Source organism: Mustela nigripes, chromosome 8 (genome assembly GCF_022355385.1).
Source record: "Mustela nigripes isolate SB6536 chromosome 8, MUSNIG.SB6536, whole genome shotgun sequence".
In the NCBI taxonomy this organism is placed as follows: domain Eukaryota; kingdom Metazoa; phylum Chordata; class Mammalia; order Carnivora; family Mustelidae; genus Mustela; species Mustela nigripes.
In genome coordinates this window covers 64,325,432-64,340,238 of record NC_081564.1, presented here as the reverse complement: position 1 = coordinate 64,340,238, position 14,807 = coordinate 64,325,432, and the positions used below count along the sequence as shown (strand labels likewise).

The 14,807-nt window shown below is 43.4% G+C and overlaps 1 protein-coding gene across 1 annotated transcript in view; it reads left to right on the top strand.

Annotated features, from left to right (window-relative positions):
* PSTPIP2 (proline-serine-threonine phosphatase interacting protein 2) overlaps window positions 1–13,819 on the top strand; it is a 68,473-nt gene extending 54,654 nt beyond the window's left edge. Inside the window, exons 7-15 of the mRNA XM_059409583.1 lie at window positions 89–187; window positions 747–792; window positions 1,684–1,763; window positions 4,426–4,524; window positions 5,856–5,952; window positions 6,068–6,149; window positions 7,436–7,470; window positions 8,754–8,811; window positions 12,211–13,819. Coding sequence (XP_059265566.1) covers window positions 89–187; window positions 747–792; window positions 1,684–1,763; window positions 4,426–4,524; window positions 5,856–5,952; window positions 6,068–6,149; window positions 7,436–7,470; window positions 8,754–8,803 — 588 coding nt within the window. The 3' untranslated portion in view covers window positions 8,804–8,811; window positions 12,211–13,819. The remainder of the gene's footprint in view (window positions 1–88; window positions 188–746; window positions 793–1,683; window positions 1,764–4,425; window positions 4,525–5,855; window positions 5,953–6,067; window positions 6,150–7,435; window positions 7,471–8,753; window positions 8,812–12,210) is intronic.
* Window positions 13,820–14,807: the final 988 nt, after the last annotated feature.

Sequence of the window (14,807 nt, the reverse complement as noted above, 5' to 3'; positions counted from 1 at the left end):
TGCCGGGTCCAGTGGGCTGGCATGGTTGCTTTGCAGGGTACCATTCTGCTCACCTGTTTTGGTCCTTTTTTGGCTTCTAACAACAAAGGCAAAGAAGACCTACGAGCAGAAGTGCCGAGACAAAGATGAGGCAGAGCAGGCTGTCCACCGGAGCGCCAACCTGGTAAACCCGAAGCAACAAGAAAAGGTACCTGGGAGAGCTGGCGGCCTGAGAATGCTGAGATTTCTGCATCTGAAACTGAATCCAGTTAATAATCTTCATTAAAAATGGAGCTGCTTTCTCAGTCCCTGACAATATCTTCCTCTGGGCCACTAGGATCCTCTGACCCAGAAAACCCCTTGTCACAATTATTGGGTTCAGGAAGAGCTAGAGAAGTGTGGCAGGGGGATAGGACTGGGTTGATGAGAAGTTGGGGAGGGGGGTTTTGCTTTTTTTTTTTTCCATCTTTCTTCAAAACTCAAGTATTTTTTATAGCCCGGCCACCTCCTGATTCAGTGATTACCATTTTATGTAATCTGAATAGAAGATTGACAGCAACCAGAGGCCAGGGGTATGTCTTTAGGAAAACAGAGGGCAAGATGTTCTGTGGCTGTTGCCCATTGGTGATAAGATTAGGGGCAGGTTGAACGATTTGTTGAAACACAGGTAAGACCTGGGCTACACTGTTCTCTTCACAGTCATTGTAAGTCTGGTTGGCCTGTGGAAGTCTGGCCCAGCATTTCTCCTCTGTCCTTTGTCCTCACAGCTTTTTGTGAAACTGGCAACTTCGAAGACTGCAGTAGAAGACTCGGGTGAGGGGCTGCTCCCGGGGAGGGGGGGAGGGTTTTTGTGGGGCTGACATTCCACAGACTCTGCCTGGAAAGGTAGTGTTATAGACCACACAGTCATTTATAGACAGACAGTGGGATTACTGAGCTATCTGGAGGGAGGGAAGGAGAGAAAGAGGGAGAGAGGGTATATCAGAACCTGGGAAAGTGAGAGGTAGCAACTGGGCCAGCGGTTTCTGTCCCAGCACCCACACTTAGGTCTTGGGCCTGACTTGGAACTGAATGGTGGAGAAGGTGGTGTTGGGCACAGGGCGGGGGTGGGGGGGAGTGTGATGGGGCAACTTCTTTGTAATCAGGTGCTCACTCATTGGGAACATCTCTCTTAAAAGCCAATTTCAGCCCTACCAACTCTTGCTATGAAGGGAATAGGCAAGTTGGGAGGCCTTGTCATGGCTGAAATCTGAGATCCAAACCAGGTGTTTGCAAAGCTCTCTAATCCCAGAATACCCTGCAGGAGACAAGACACTCATGACTGTGGCCACTTAGGAAGCGTCTAAATCCAAAACCAAAGAAACTCAACAGTTCTCTCCCTGAATCATTTTCCTGAAAATGGGAAGGAAGCTATTGAGGCTGAATTAGCCAAAGAGAACCCTGGCTGAGGTTCCTGCCAGGCTTCTCTCTCTTCTCTTGATCCCTTTCTTGCTACTTGCTTGGTTTACTGTCTAAAAAGAAAGTACTTGATTCATAATAGATGTTACAAGAAGGAGAGATGGCCCTGAACCCTGGCCTTCCAGGGTTCAGAGATCTGGGGTCCTTGAGAACTCAGTGCTACTCCATCAGGGCAGGCTGGGCGGTGGGTCTGCACAGCCTGGTCCTGTCTGTTTTCTGAAGCCAGGCCCCTCCCCTGCATTGCAGACAAGACATACATGATGCACATCAGCACCCTGGACAAGATCCGTGAAGACTGGCAGAGCCAGCACATCAAGGCCTGCGAGGTACGGAATGGGCAGCTGCTTGGGAGGGGGTGGGTTTTCCTCCCAGAACCTGGGGAGTCTGCCCTGGCAGACTCGCACCCCCCTTTATTAGAGGACTCCAAGTCTCATAGAATTGTTTGAGGGCAAATTAGAAATCAAGAAATCTCAATGGAGGAGGGAAGGAGCCAGAGGGTTTTCCCCCAGACCTCATCTTTCTCCCGCGTCTTAGCCCTGACCATTGTGTCTGATGCTGCCCCAGGACCTCCTCTTGTGTTCCGTTAGCCCAGACGTGGCATAGCTGAGTCAGGGGAGTGGTGATGACGTCATTATCTTTCCAGAGCCTCACCTGAACCTGCTGTCGGATAAAGAGAACTCAGGCAGGAGGCGAGCAGGCTTCAGAAGTTTCTACTCTCGCTACACCTTTTTTTTTTTTTTTTTTAAAGAATTTTATTTATTTATTTGACAGAGAGAGATCACAAGTAAGCAGAGAGGCAGGCAGAAAGAGAGGAAGGGAAGCAGGCCCCCGCTGAGCAGAGAGCCCGATGCGGGACTCGATCCCAGGACCCTGAGATCATGACCTGAGCCGAAGGCAGTGGCTTAACCCACTGAGCAACCCAGGCGCCCCTTGCTACACCTTTGATTTCATCATTACCCCTGCTTCGTTTTTAGCACATGGCCTCACAATTTTGCGGAGAAAATAAAGACATAATCTTTTTCTTACCGGTGGTTCTCAAAGTGAAGTCCCAGGATTCATAGCATCAGCATCCCCTGGGAATCTGTTAGAGATGCAGATTCTCAGACCTACTGACCAGAAACTGTTGGAGTGGGCTCAGCCTTGTGTTACTAAGTCCGCAGGTGATTCTTATGCAAATTCGAGCCTCAGAACTACTGATCTCCCTCCTCCTCCCTTCCTTTTCTCCTGTTCATTGAAAAGGGGCTACCTCCGCCCTATCAAGAGCCTGTCCCGCCAGCTGGGCTCAAGATGCCACCATCCCGCTGTCCTTCCCTCGCGCCTGTGCACAGCCTTTAGTGTGAACTTCTGCTCTTGTGATCCGCTTAACTCGGCTCATTCTTGGTTTTAGAACCTACTGGCTGTTGTGTCCTGTCTGCTTCCTTCTCCTCTCTTCCTAGCCAGGCTTCTGGAAGGAGTTGTCTTCACATCCTCACTGCCCTTTCCCTTTCCCAGCCGGCTGTGTCTGGGGATCCCCCCTGCCCACCCCTACCCTCTCAGGGCTGCTCGCTTGAGGAACTGGAGGTCTCCATGGTTTGAGGTCCAGCAGGCCTTTGCACTTCCTGATCTTATTTGATTTATATCTACTCTCTAGTACTGCGGGTCACCATCCCCTTCCCAAAACACTCTTTTGTTTTACGTCCTTGATTCCGCACTCTCATGGAAAAGCCTAGACTAAGGCCTTTTTTATAAGGTTTAAAAAAATGTAAAGCAATATCATATACATTTTATGGACACATACATGTTTTAAAAAGCCTGCATGGGAATGATAAAATTTAGGAGAATAGTTTTCTATGGGGAAGGAGAAGGTGATGGAGACTGGGGAAAGCACACAAGGGCCTTCAACAGAATCGGAGGCAAATATGGCCAAAATTGTTGACCGAGTTAGGTGGTTGATATGTGGGTATTTATTACAGTGTCCCTATGATTCTTCCTATGTGCAATATTCTATAATTAAAAATAATAAGAAATTTTAGTATTTACATGCCACATAAATACAAAATATACTAATATGCTAAGTATACTAAATAAATAATAAATAATAAATAAAACCTAAAATATTCACTACATATAAATCCTAAAAGGTTTGCAGGTGAAATAATGTTATTCGCTTCAAAATACTCTGGGGAGTAGTTGAGTTGATGGGCATATAATAAAACAGAATTGGGTGTGAGTTGATAAATGTTTAAGCTGGTGATGGGTACGTGGGCATTCATTAGACCATTCTCTCTTGTGGATGTGTGAAGATTTACATTATAAAAACCTTCAAAATGTAATAGTGTTGCATTCAACGTTAAAAAGTACATTAACATAGAATATTCCCTGATGAATCAAATAGCATCCACTTTCTAGAATGATAGCTTTTTCCAAAAGTTGGTATTTGTTTATATCCCACTTTTCCCAAAAGCTGGTATTTGTTTATATCCAAAAAAAAACACCCCACTATTGTTCAGGGAGGGACTTCTCTAAAGAACTTTTTTGTTAAAGAGATTTTCAAAAATATGTGGAGATAGAAGGCAAGTGCAGGTTCTTCCATGTTCTCATGAACCGTCTTCCACAGTTGTGATCATCTTGCCATGTGAATTACGTCATAGGGACAGGGCAAAGGTTTGAGTTGGAGGCTCTGGCAAACTGCCAGATGGAGATACCCATTAGGCAGTTGGAAATGTGAGCTGGAGTTCAGGTTAGAACCTTGCTCTCTGGGTTCCTCATTACCTCTTACCTTCAGAACTATATCTGATCCTGCTTGTGCTAATACCATATGAGAATACCACTTGCGTTCTTTGCCTGTGATGAGAGTTGATGAGTTTCCCTGGTGGTGAGGGTAAGATCCTAAATGGGGCAGTAATCTTACAGATAATGAAGGTTGATACTGTTTCTTAAGTCATAGCCAATCTAGACAAATGTCCTCTTTCTCTGCCTATGTCTGGACATGGAGTTATGTTTCCATAGATGTTTGAAGCTCAAGAATGTGAACGAATAAACTTCTTTCGGAACGCGTTGTGGTTACACGTGAATCAGCTGTCACAACAGTGTGTCACAAGCGATGATGTAAGTCAAAGGTGTCCACGGAGGAGTCAGTAGAGTGGAAGGGACCATAGACATTTATGAGTCTACCCTCTCATTTGAGAGAGGTACAGTGACTTGCCCAAGGCCACACAGTGAGCTGATAGGCCCAAATAAACACCGAACTGCCTGACCCCTTTGCTTTGCTACCATGACTTTCTCTTGAAGGAATTCAGAGTTAGGGCAGGGAGCAGAGAAGGGAGACCCAAATGCAGTTTTGCTTTGTTTTGTTTTTTAAGATTTTTATTTTTTTATTTGAGAGAAAGAGAGACAGAGTGTACACAAGCAGGAAGAGGGGTCGAGGGCTGGGGAAGAGCAGGGTCCCTGCCCAGGACCCTGAGATCATGACCTGAGCCAAAGGCACTTAATCAACTGAGCCACCCTGGTGCCCCCAAATGCGGTTTAATTTATGGATGACGGAGAATTCACAGTATGACTGTGGGTCCCAGAGTGTCACTCCAGGACAGGTCCAAGTGCTAGCCCACTGACACTTGCCCAGGCTAATGATGAGGCCAGGGCTCAAGATTTACTTCAACAGTATTCCCAGGGTCAATGCCCAGGTTTACCTTGGGCACAGCAATCCTTGTGGGATTCTCAAACCTCGGAGGGATTAGAATTCAAATTATCACGACCTTCTTTGCTGAGAAATAGCACCCTCACTTAGATGGGACAGCTAAACTTTAGAAGTTTAGAAGAACAGCTAAACTTTAGAAGAACAGCTAAACACCTGGGAGACCTATAGAATTGACTAGAACTTCTTCCAAGTTAGCACATTGTCTTTACATTTGTGTGTGGCACTAGTTTTGGTATCTATTTCCTTTGGCTATTGGTATTTTTAAAAAAGAAAAAAAAAAAAAAACACCCTCTTCCTGGCAAGGTTTTTATGCTGCCACAGAGATACATTTCTCACCATCTTTAAAACAATTTTAACACCGGATATGCATCAGAGAAATCCCTATATATGAGTGATATAAAAAGAGACTTGGGGATGTCTCTTTTTCTTTTTTAAAACAAAATTTGAAAGATTCAGCCATTCATCAAACCTGTTTTAATAAGCTGTATCATAATTATCACTGACATACCTCTAGGTTGATTTATCTTTTTTATTTTTTTAAGATTTTGTTTAATTATTTGTCAGAGAAAGAGAGAGTGCACAGCAGGGGGGAGGGGTAGATGGAGAGGGAGCAGACTCCCCGCTGAGCAGGGAGCCCGATGCAGGACTCCATCGCAGAACTTTGGGATCATGACCCGAGCTTAAGGCAGATGCTTAACTGACAGAGCCACCCAGGTGTCCTGATTTATCTTCTTTTTGTTAGATGTATGAAGAAGTTCGTAAGAGCTTGGAAGCATGCAGCATTGAGAAAGACATTGCATTTTTTGTGAACCACCGAAAAACTGGACAGACCCCACCAGGTGACTGAAGCGCTCAGGCTGTGGGGTTATTTCAGCATTTCTGTGAGTCTTCTGCATCACGTGTCGAGATTGGAAGACACCAGCATCTTAATATTTTGTTTCTTGGTTCCCCTAGCCCCCATCATGTATGAGAATTTCTACTGCCCCCAGAAGAATACAGCCTCACAGGGAAAGGCCCCGGGGCCTAACTTAGCAAGGTAATAAGCAGCTACCTTTCACATGAAGAAAAATATATTTTTTTAAATTTTTAATTTTTTCAGCATAACAGCATTCATTATTTTTGCACCACACCCAGTGCTCCATGCAATCTGTGCCCTCTCCAATACCCACCACCTGGTTCCCCCAACCTCCCACTCCCCGCCCCTTCAAAACCCTCAGATTGTTTTTCAGAGTCCATACTTTTAATAAATGTTGTTATCGTCAGTGTTCTAAGCAATATTAGAATTGGAACACATCTACCACTGCATTTGCTTAGTGAGGTTGCTAGATTTGGGCAGGTAGCGTTTTTAGGACAAATGCTCAGTGGATTTTACCAGTCATAGTTTAAGGAGGGCTATATTACGCTTGAGTGTGATTATTGTTACTCACATACAAATCCTGTCTTTTTTATAGCTTGTGGAAAGCAAGGGTCAGCAGGCTCTGGCCCCCTGTGAGTCAACTCTGACGAACCTCTATTGATAGGGCCCAGGAGTAAAGAGTAGTTTTTACATTTGTAAATGGCTGAAAAAGGAGAAAAGGATACTGTTTTGTGACATGTGAAAATTGCACAAAGTACGGATGTCAGTGCTCATATAAAGTTTTATTGGAACCAGACCATGCACATTTTGTTTACATTTTGTCCACAACTGGTTTTGCATTTGAGTTGACAGTTCTAACAAGGTTGTCCTCAGGGCCAACAAAGCCCAAGTCACTTACTGTCTGGCCCTTTGCAGAACGAGTCTGCTGCCCCAGCTATAAAGGATCCTGACAGAAGAGAAACTTCTATTTCACACAGTCAGTTTCACATCGAAGCTGCTAATTTCCATTTCAGTTTTTAAAAAGCAAAGGGAATATTTGAGGGGGCATTGCCAGGCACTCATCAATAATTAAGAATACCAGGCTCTGTTCAGAAGACTTCATGGGAATTAGTTCATTTCATCCTCACGGTGAGGGGGGAGCTGCTTGTATTTTCCATCTTACATGTGGACATGCTGAGGTACCCAGAGGTCAGGAAACCACATGCTCACAGCAGAGATTTTCCTCTTGTCGGTCTGGGGTGTGGGGGCAGGGCCCTGTACATCCTGCCCGCAGCATAATAGAATGTCGGCAGCCTAGATTCCAGTGGGTCGGTGGTGGTGTAGGCGTTTTCCTTCATCTGAACTCTCCTGACTCTCCAGAACAGAAGCCAGATCTGATTAGAGGGCTGTATGCTTGTAGTGTGAAGTCAAGAATTAGAAAAATAGTAAGAACTTATCTGAAAGACTTTGGTTTTCATTTCCTACAGGAGAGGACCTCTCCCAGTTCCTAGAAGTACACCAGGTATGACACCAAGAAAGACCTTTTGAAATGCTTATGTCATGTTTTCTCTCTTTCTCTCTCTCTCTTTTTTTTTCCCTAAAGATTTTATTTATTTATTTGAGAGAGAGCATGCATGAGCAGGGGCAGAGGGAGAAGCAGACTGCCTGCTGAGTGTAGAGTTCCACATAAGGCTCGATCCCAGGATCCTGAGATCATGACTTGAGGTGAAGTCAGTTGTATAACTGACTGAGCCACCCAGGTGCCCCATCATGTTCTCTCTAAGGCTGAGTAGTTAGAATGCTGAGATAAAGGGAAAGAAGGGAATAAATAGAATCAAATTCTCAAGAGAATGAACGTATATTAGGATCTTAACATAATACTATTTATCACAGAGTGGACTTTGGTAATTGGTGGTTTACTTTATAGCTTACCAAAGAGAAATCCACTCTTGGGAGTATCAAAAGAAACACAAGGCAGTCATATGTAAGAGATTATTTGAACTTGAACCATAAAAACAGCAAAGTGAGATATAGTTTCCTTTGGATTACCCTGAAACATACCTGATAGAAGGCATAGATGTCTAGAAACATATGACCTGATATTATATATTTGGGTACTGACCGTAACTGGGTCTTTCACTAATCACTCTGGTCTTTTTCACTCAGAACTCCTATGATAACTCTGGGACAACCACACATGATAGCATTTTTTGGGGTTAGTTTTATTCCTTGGATAATTATAAGACCCTTGAGGGTGGCACTTGATTTTTCTCCTGTATCGCTCATAGCACCTAATAGAGCTGTGGGCACATAGGAGATGCTCAACAAATATCTATTATTTGAATAAAAGAAAGATATACCTACCTGTGTTCAAGGGACTGAGGGAAGAGACAACTCCTGCTGCATATGGGAGCTTAGTAGAACTTCAGCTACTGAAAAGAAAACCAGGGTTGAAGTGGTATCTTTGAAAAATATAAGGGTTTAAGTTATTTTTGTAAAACAATTACCACCAGATAACATGGGACTTATTTATGCCTATGTTTGAAGATGACTTCACTCTAGGTGCTGCTCTCTGCACATGGATGCAAAAGGGCAATGAAATCATAGCAGTGATTTCCAGAATGTGTGAGTGAATCCTTTGGTTTATAGTCGTGCCTGCCATTTGTAGGATTTGTCACCAGATGTTTTCTTTTTATAAAAGGACAGTCGCTAGAATATTTCACTGGAATGTTTTGATTCCAGAAGGATTAAGATCTTACCGTGAAACAAGATGAACTTAATGTTGCTCTGTTTTGCCTTCTGCAGATGATCAGGATTATTCTTTGGTTAATGACTACAGTCTGATCTACCAGTAACATCAATGGTAAGAACCTTTAATGTTTACATAATCAAGTTGCATTTAGACTGGTGAATGTGTTTGTGAATCTTGGAAGCTGCAAGTGGCAAGGCCTTGCCTCAGGCTGGCCCTCAGTGCATGGGGTTCTGCAGGATGGCCAGTCTGGTTTCCATACAGCAAGGGGACTGGAGTCCATGCCATACGTATTTGAACGAAGAGATTCACCCTTCCCTAATTATTCTGCAGCTCGTTTTCTGCTCCTGTTAAGCTCTTTGTGGCTATAACACACTTACGCTCAAGGCAAGGATCGCAAACAAAACACACGTGATCTTCACTGTTTAAAAGTAATAGTGTATGCCCCTATTTCTGAAAGGGGAGAAAGTCAAGTAAAAAGAAGTCAGTGAAAATGAGGCAAACACTGTCACACTCACCATTACACAAGAGCATTAAGAGAGTCATCTTGTCTCAGATTATTACTGCTCCAAACTAGCAAACTACAGGGATTCCTAGAGCTGAACTACAGAGCCAGCTGTTGCTGCAGAGATGGCGCTCTGTCTTTGGTTCTCAGACACTTGCAACATGTCTTCATGTTGCAATCTCAGTCTTCACAAATGTAAAGGAATGCCTTTGAAACCAAAAGAGTACTATATAAAACTCTATAAAGTATAACAGTTTTAGCCCAAATGGGCATATCTTGGTGTATGACAACATACGTACGTATGAGCAAAGAAAAGTCTCAAGAAGATATATTCCCAAACTAGTACTAGTTTTTCTTTGTCTTTACTTATGTTTTCCAGTTTGTCTACAGTGAAACTTTATTACTTCTTTAATAAAAAACTGTTTTTGAAGAGTTGACCTTCTGGCACATTCTTGATTTAGTGTGTTCCCGGGAGTGCCAGCAGTGGGGGTGGGCTGCGGGAACTGGACCAGCCTCTCTCCCATCCTCCCTGGTTTGGTGCTACTGTCACTTAGGAAATGGAACAGGTTTGAATAGTGTTCTGTGGTGGCTTTCCTTTAGTGTTTTATAGCACCAAAAGTTCTTTAAAAAAATTCTTAAAAATTTAAATTAAATTAACATGTAATATAGTATTAGTTTCAGAGGTAGAGGTCAGTGATTCATTAGTCTTCTATAATACCCAGTGCTCATTATATCACATGCCCTCCTTAATGCCCATCACCCAGTCACCCCTCCATCCCCCTCCCTTCCAGCAACCCTCAGCTTGTTTCCCATGATTAAGAGTCTCTTCTGGTTCATCTCCCTCTCTGATTTTGTCTTGCTCTATTTTTTCCTCTCTTCCCCCATGATCCTCTGTTTTGTTTCTTAATTTCCACATGTGAGTGAGATCATATGATAATTGTCTTTCTCTTATTGTCTTATTTTGCTTAGCATAATACCCTCTAGCTCCATCCACATTGTCACAAACGGCAAGATTTCATTTTTTGACAGCTGAGTAATATTCCATTGTATATATATATATATATATATACCACATCATCTTTATCTATTTATCTGTTGATGGACATCTGGGCCTTTCCCATGGTTTAGCTATTGTGGACATTGCTGCTACAAACATTGGTGTGCAGGTGCCCCTTCAGATCCCCACATTTGTATATTTAGGGTAAATACCTAGTAGTGCAATTGCTGGGTTATAGGGTAGCTCTATTTTCAACTTTTTGAGGAACCTCCATGCTGTTTTCCAGAGTGGCTGCACCAGCTTGCATTTCCACCAACAGTGTAGCACTGAAAAATTCGTGAAGTGAACACGTCAAACATTGCTTGTCTTTAGTCCTCTGAAAACACCTGCTTCGTGACTTACGGCCCATTATCTAGATAGGACAGAAGCCGTGTTGTTTTGGTTACATAGAAACAATTAACTAGTATGTATTTATATTTAAACATGAGTCCTTAAATTGCTTAATAAATGTCTTTAATATCTAAACAACTTTTCTGTGAAAGATGATGGAAATCAAAGACCTAAAATACCCAGGTCTCTGACTATGCATAACTTTCTGACTTATAAGCAACTGGAGTCTATACCTGGTCATCATCACTTCTTCATTTTGTAAGGTTCCTTTTTCTCATGGGAAGAGGCACGGCCCATAGTAGAGGTAGAGAGGGACATAGGGAATCAGTGACTTGAGATTCCTGCCCTCTGGAACACCATGTTTATGATGGCTGCCCATGGTCATTGGCAGCTCCAAGAGTTTGTTTTATTGTTGTTGTTTTTTGTTTTGTTTTTTTTTTTTATTTTTAAAAAATTAGTTATTTTTATTAACAGATAATGTATTACTTGCCCCAGGAGTACAGGTCCGTAAATCATCAGGCTTGCACACTTACAGTGTTTTTGTTTCCTCTCCTACCCTCACCGACTTGCATAAAGCATGTATTCTAGTTGCTTAATGGTAACCCTTGACCCAGGAACTCTAGTTCCTTAGAGCTGAAGAATCTGCTGTTTGGATACTAAGGCCAACACATGTGAGCTCTGTCACTTCCTCGGGTTCTTTGGTGTGCGCCAGCTCAACGCGTGGGCACTCAGCATAGGTGTGTACTACTGACAGAGTCAAAGAGAATTTTGTCTCTTACAAAGGAAGAAGGAAGGAAGTCTGTCTTAGTTAATAACTTAGCCAAGCAACTTATCACAACACTTAAAAGAGCTTGAGCCTTTGGAAATGAAATAGGAAGGTGTAGGAATCTGTGGTTTGTGTGGTGTCATTGATGCTAGCTACTGTGCCTGTTTTTAGTTGTAACATGTTTAGGTAAAGACAGATTATAACTTGTGTATCAAAAAATATAAATATGTGTATTATTTACCAGAAAGCAATGCTGGTGTTGTCACAACCCATTTTTCATCACTTTCTAAAAAAATTATTTCTTTGAGGGGTGCCGGGGTGGCTCAGTTGGTTAAGCGTTTGCCTTCGGCTCAGCTCATGATCCTGGGATCCTGGGATCCTGGAATCGAGTCCTGCATTGGGCTCCTTGCTCAGCGGGGAGACTGCTGCTCCCTCTGCTGCTCCTCCTGCTTGTGCTCTCTCTCTCTCTCTCAAATAAATAAAAATTTTTAAAAAAGATTTTATTTATTTATTTGACAGAGAGAGAGAGAGAGAATGTGTGATCTGTGAGAGGTGGGGAGGAGCAGTGGGAGAGGGAGAGCATCTCCAACAGACTCCTGTTGAGTGGGGAGCCCAACACCAGGCTCAATCCCAGGACACTGAGATCATGACCCAAGCCAAAATCAAGAGTTGGCTGCTTAACTGATTGAACCACCCAGTCACCCTAAGTTTTTCATCTATTTTAATACTTATTCCTCACCATTTGCTTTCTTTGGCCAACCAGACATATTCTCAACAGATAATATATCAAGGTGGGAGTGAGGAGCTGATGTGAATGGTTCATTCAAATGAAATGTCTCTGTTATTTTCTTTCAGAAAACAACTCCTTTTCTGGCTGGTGATTCTAGGACGTGGGAGGAAAACACTCAGAGCAGTAGCATCTGTAGCCAAGCTGTGTCAGTCATGAAACTTTGAAGTGAGACCTTGCTGTCATGTTTTGGTATTTTATATTGATTGCAGACATTTAGATCAACTGAGGTTAGGAAAGTTCTGAAATTTTTAAAAGAAGTTTACAGATTGCCCCAGACTGAAGAATTGCTCTTTTCCTGTCAGTTACCAACGTTGTGAATGAATTACGTTATCTCCTGGATCCAGGAAACTCTCTGGATTTGGAGCCTTGACTCCTCTTGTTGGGGGAGAGGTGGCTGCAGAGGGGCCCAAGCCATCAGCCTGTAGGAGCATCTTGGCTTTGGGGGCAGCGTGTCTGTGGAACATTCCACAGCCACACACGTCCTGAGTGGTGCGGAATTTTAAATCCCCTTCCTTTTTGGCTGGAGGACTGAGAGGCCATCTGATTCTACTTTCTCATTTTACAAATGAGGAAATGAGGCCCAGCAGTGTGAAATCCACTTCCTTACTGATTAGGGACAGAACCAAAACTGGAGTGTAAGCTTATCCCACATCACCATTCGAACTAATCCTTCCTGAGGCTGTGGTGCTCGTGTTGAAATTTCAGACGCCAAATGTTTTTGCCAGTGTCTTTTTCAATTGGGAACATTACCAGGGTTTAAATGTCAGCTTTATTTTTGTATGACTCACTGTGTGTGCTGAAGTACAGAGCGCCATATTGAATTAATCTAAGAAGCCGTTGATTGTAAAGTATGCCATTATTTTATGTACCACTGAGAAAGTTAGGTAGAGGAGTTGACCATTAATCTGTGACAGTTAATGGCCACACCCATTTGAATTTGATTCGCGAAAGTGTTGGGAAAAAAGCACATCCTAGAATCCGTGCAACAGGATATTTTGACTCCATTGCTAAAAGGATGTTTAGCGTTCCCATGCGAGTCCTCCATCCCGGGTCTTCTTCACAGAGAATCTTTCTGGAATTTTTAAAAGTGTTGATCTTAGCCCTCCACAGGTATTTGAGTCTTCCTTTTGTTACCCACAAACAGTGGGGAGACTTACATCCCTTTTGTGTAATATCCACACACCATGAGAAAACAGTACATTGTGGTGAATAGCAAACTAGCACTGCTACTTACTCGGTATGTTGTAAAATTCTGTTGTCACCAAGAGCATGTATTTTCTTCTCCTGCCAGTGCAATAGATTTCTCAGAACTATGCATAAATTGATTGAAACAAAATTGATTATTTCCCCCCATTTAATGTAAGGTGTTACTGAAAGGGGCCGCTTCTTGTCATGACAGGAAACTTGCGTCAGTTGGATATCCTTTTGAGAAACTGAAGTTTGCAAAGGGCCATTGGCTTCCCCAAATTGAGCAGGCTCAGGAAATTTTCCTTCGAACTCAGAACATTCTGTTTTTAAGTATTTTATTTATTGTTGGCATTTCCTCAGGGATTTCACTTTTCTCTCTATTGGTCAGTGTCATTGATGTAAAAGTCTTATGAATTGAAAATATTTTTATTTTGTGGCTTTTTCAGTTGGATATGAAGTGAAATAAAGGTTCTTAGTGATTTGGGATTTATTTTGCATTTTTGTGATCCTCCAGGCAAAGTCGCTTCCTTGGGGAGGCACCGTCCACTGTCTAGTTTAATCCAGACTAGATTGGATCCCACTGCTGTGTCCTTTTCTCTCTCCCATATTTTCCTTGACACAACAAGATTCACGTTTGAAATTAATTGTTCCAAGTCTGGCTTCCCTCCTGGACAGTAACCTTCATGACAGCAGGTCCCTCTCTGTCAGTACTTCCTGCTGTGTCCCAGCACCTGACACACTGTAGTGAGTATGAAAGAGAGAAGACCTGGAGAAACAACCAATTGAGAGAGAACCCAGAGTGTAAAGGCAGTGAAGCCAGTCAAATAAGTATGTATGTTAAGTTTAGTAAATATGAGCTACCCTGAAGACCGTGGCTGTCTTCATTTGAGTTCTGCTGGAAGCCCACCCAGCGATAAGAATTTGAGTGCAGGTCCTTTTTCTGGGGGGGATGATCCCAGAAAGCACCTGTATGGGAGTGGGGAGGTAAAGGGAATGGAAGAAAGGAGGGAAGGGAGGGAAAGCAAAAGCCTACATTATCCAGCCAGTCAGCAATGCGGGCACTGGGGCTTCAATCTGGGGACTCCTGGGGAACTGTGTGGGACATGCATCTCAGGGATGGCTCCCCGGTGGGGTGGAGCGGTCATATTCCTTCTCCACCTCTCTTCACTCACTGGTTGAGGACCACCCCTGGGAGGCACGAATTCCCTGGCATTTCTGAGCTGCCCAAAAGGCGGAAATGGCCACAGAGTGGGGTCCAGATCACTGAGAGAGTCCTTGGGAGGGGCAGTTCCTGGAATCTGGGCTGCTGTGGGAGGAAATGCTAAGTACTGAGGGGATGTGGATGGTACCCTGACAGTGGCTGACCCCTGCGTGGGTCAGATCCACTGTGCCCACATGAGCTGGACTCCACCCTGCCACCACTTCTTCAAGTTCCGGTTTACACACACACACACTCACCCAGCAGGTTTAGTAG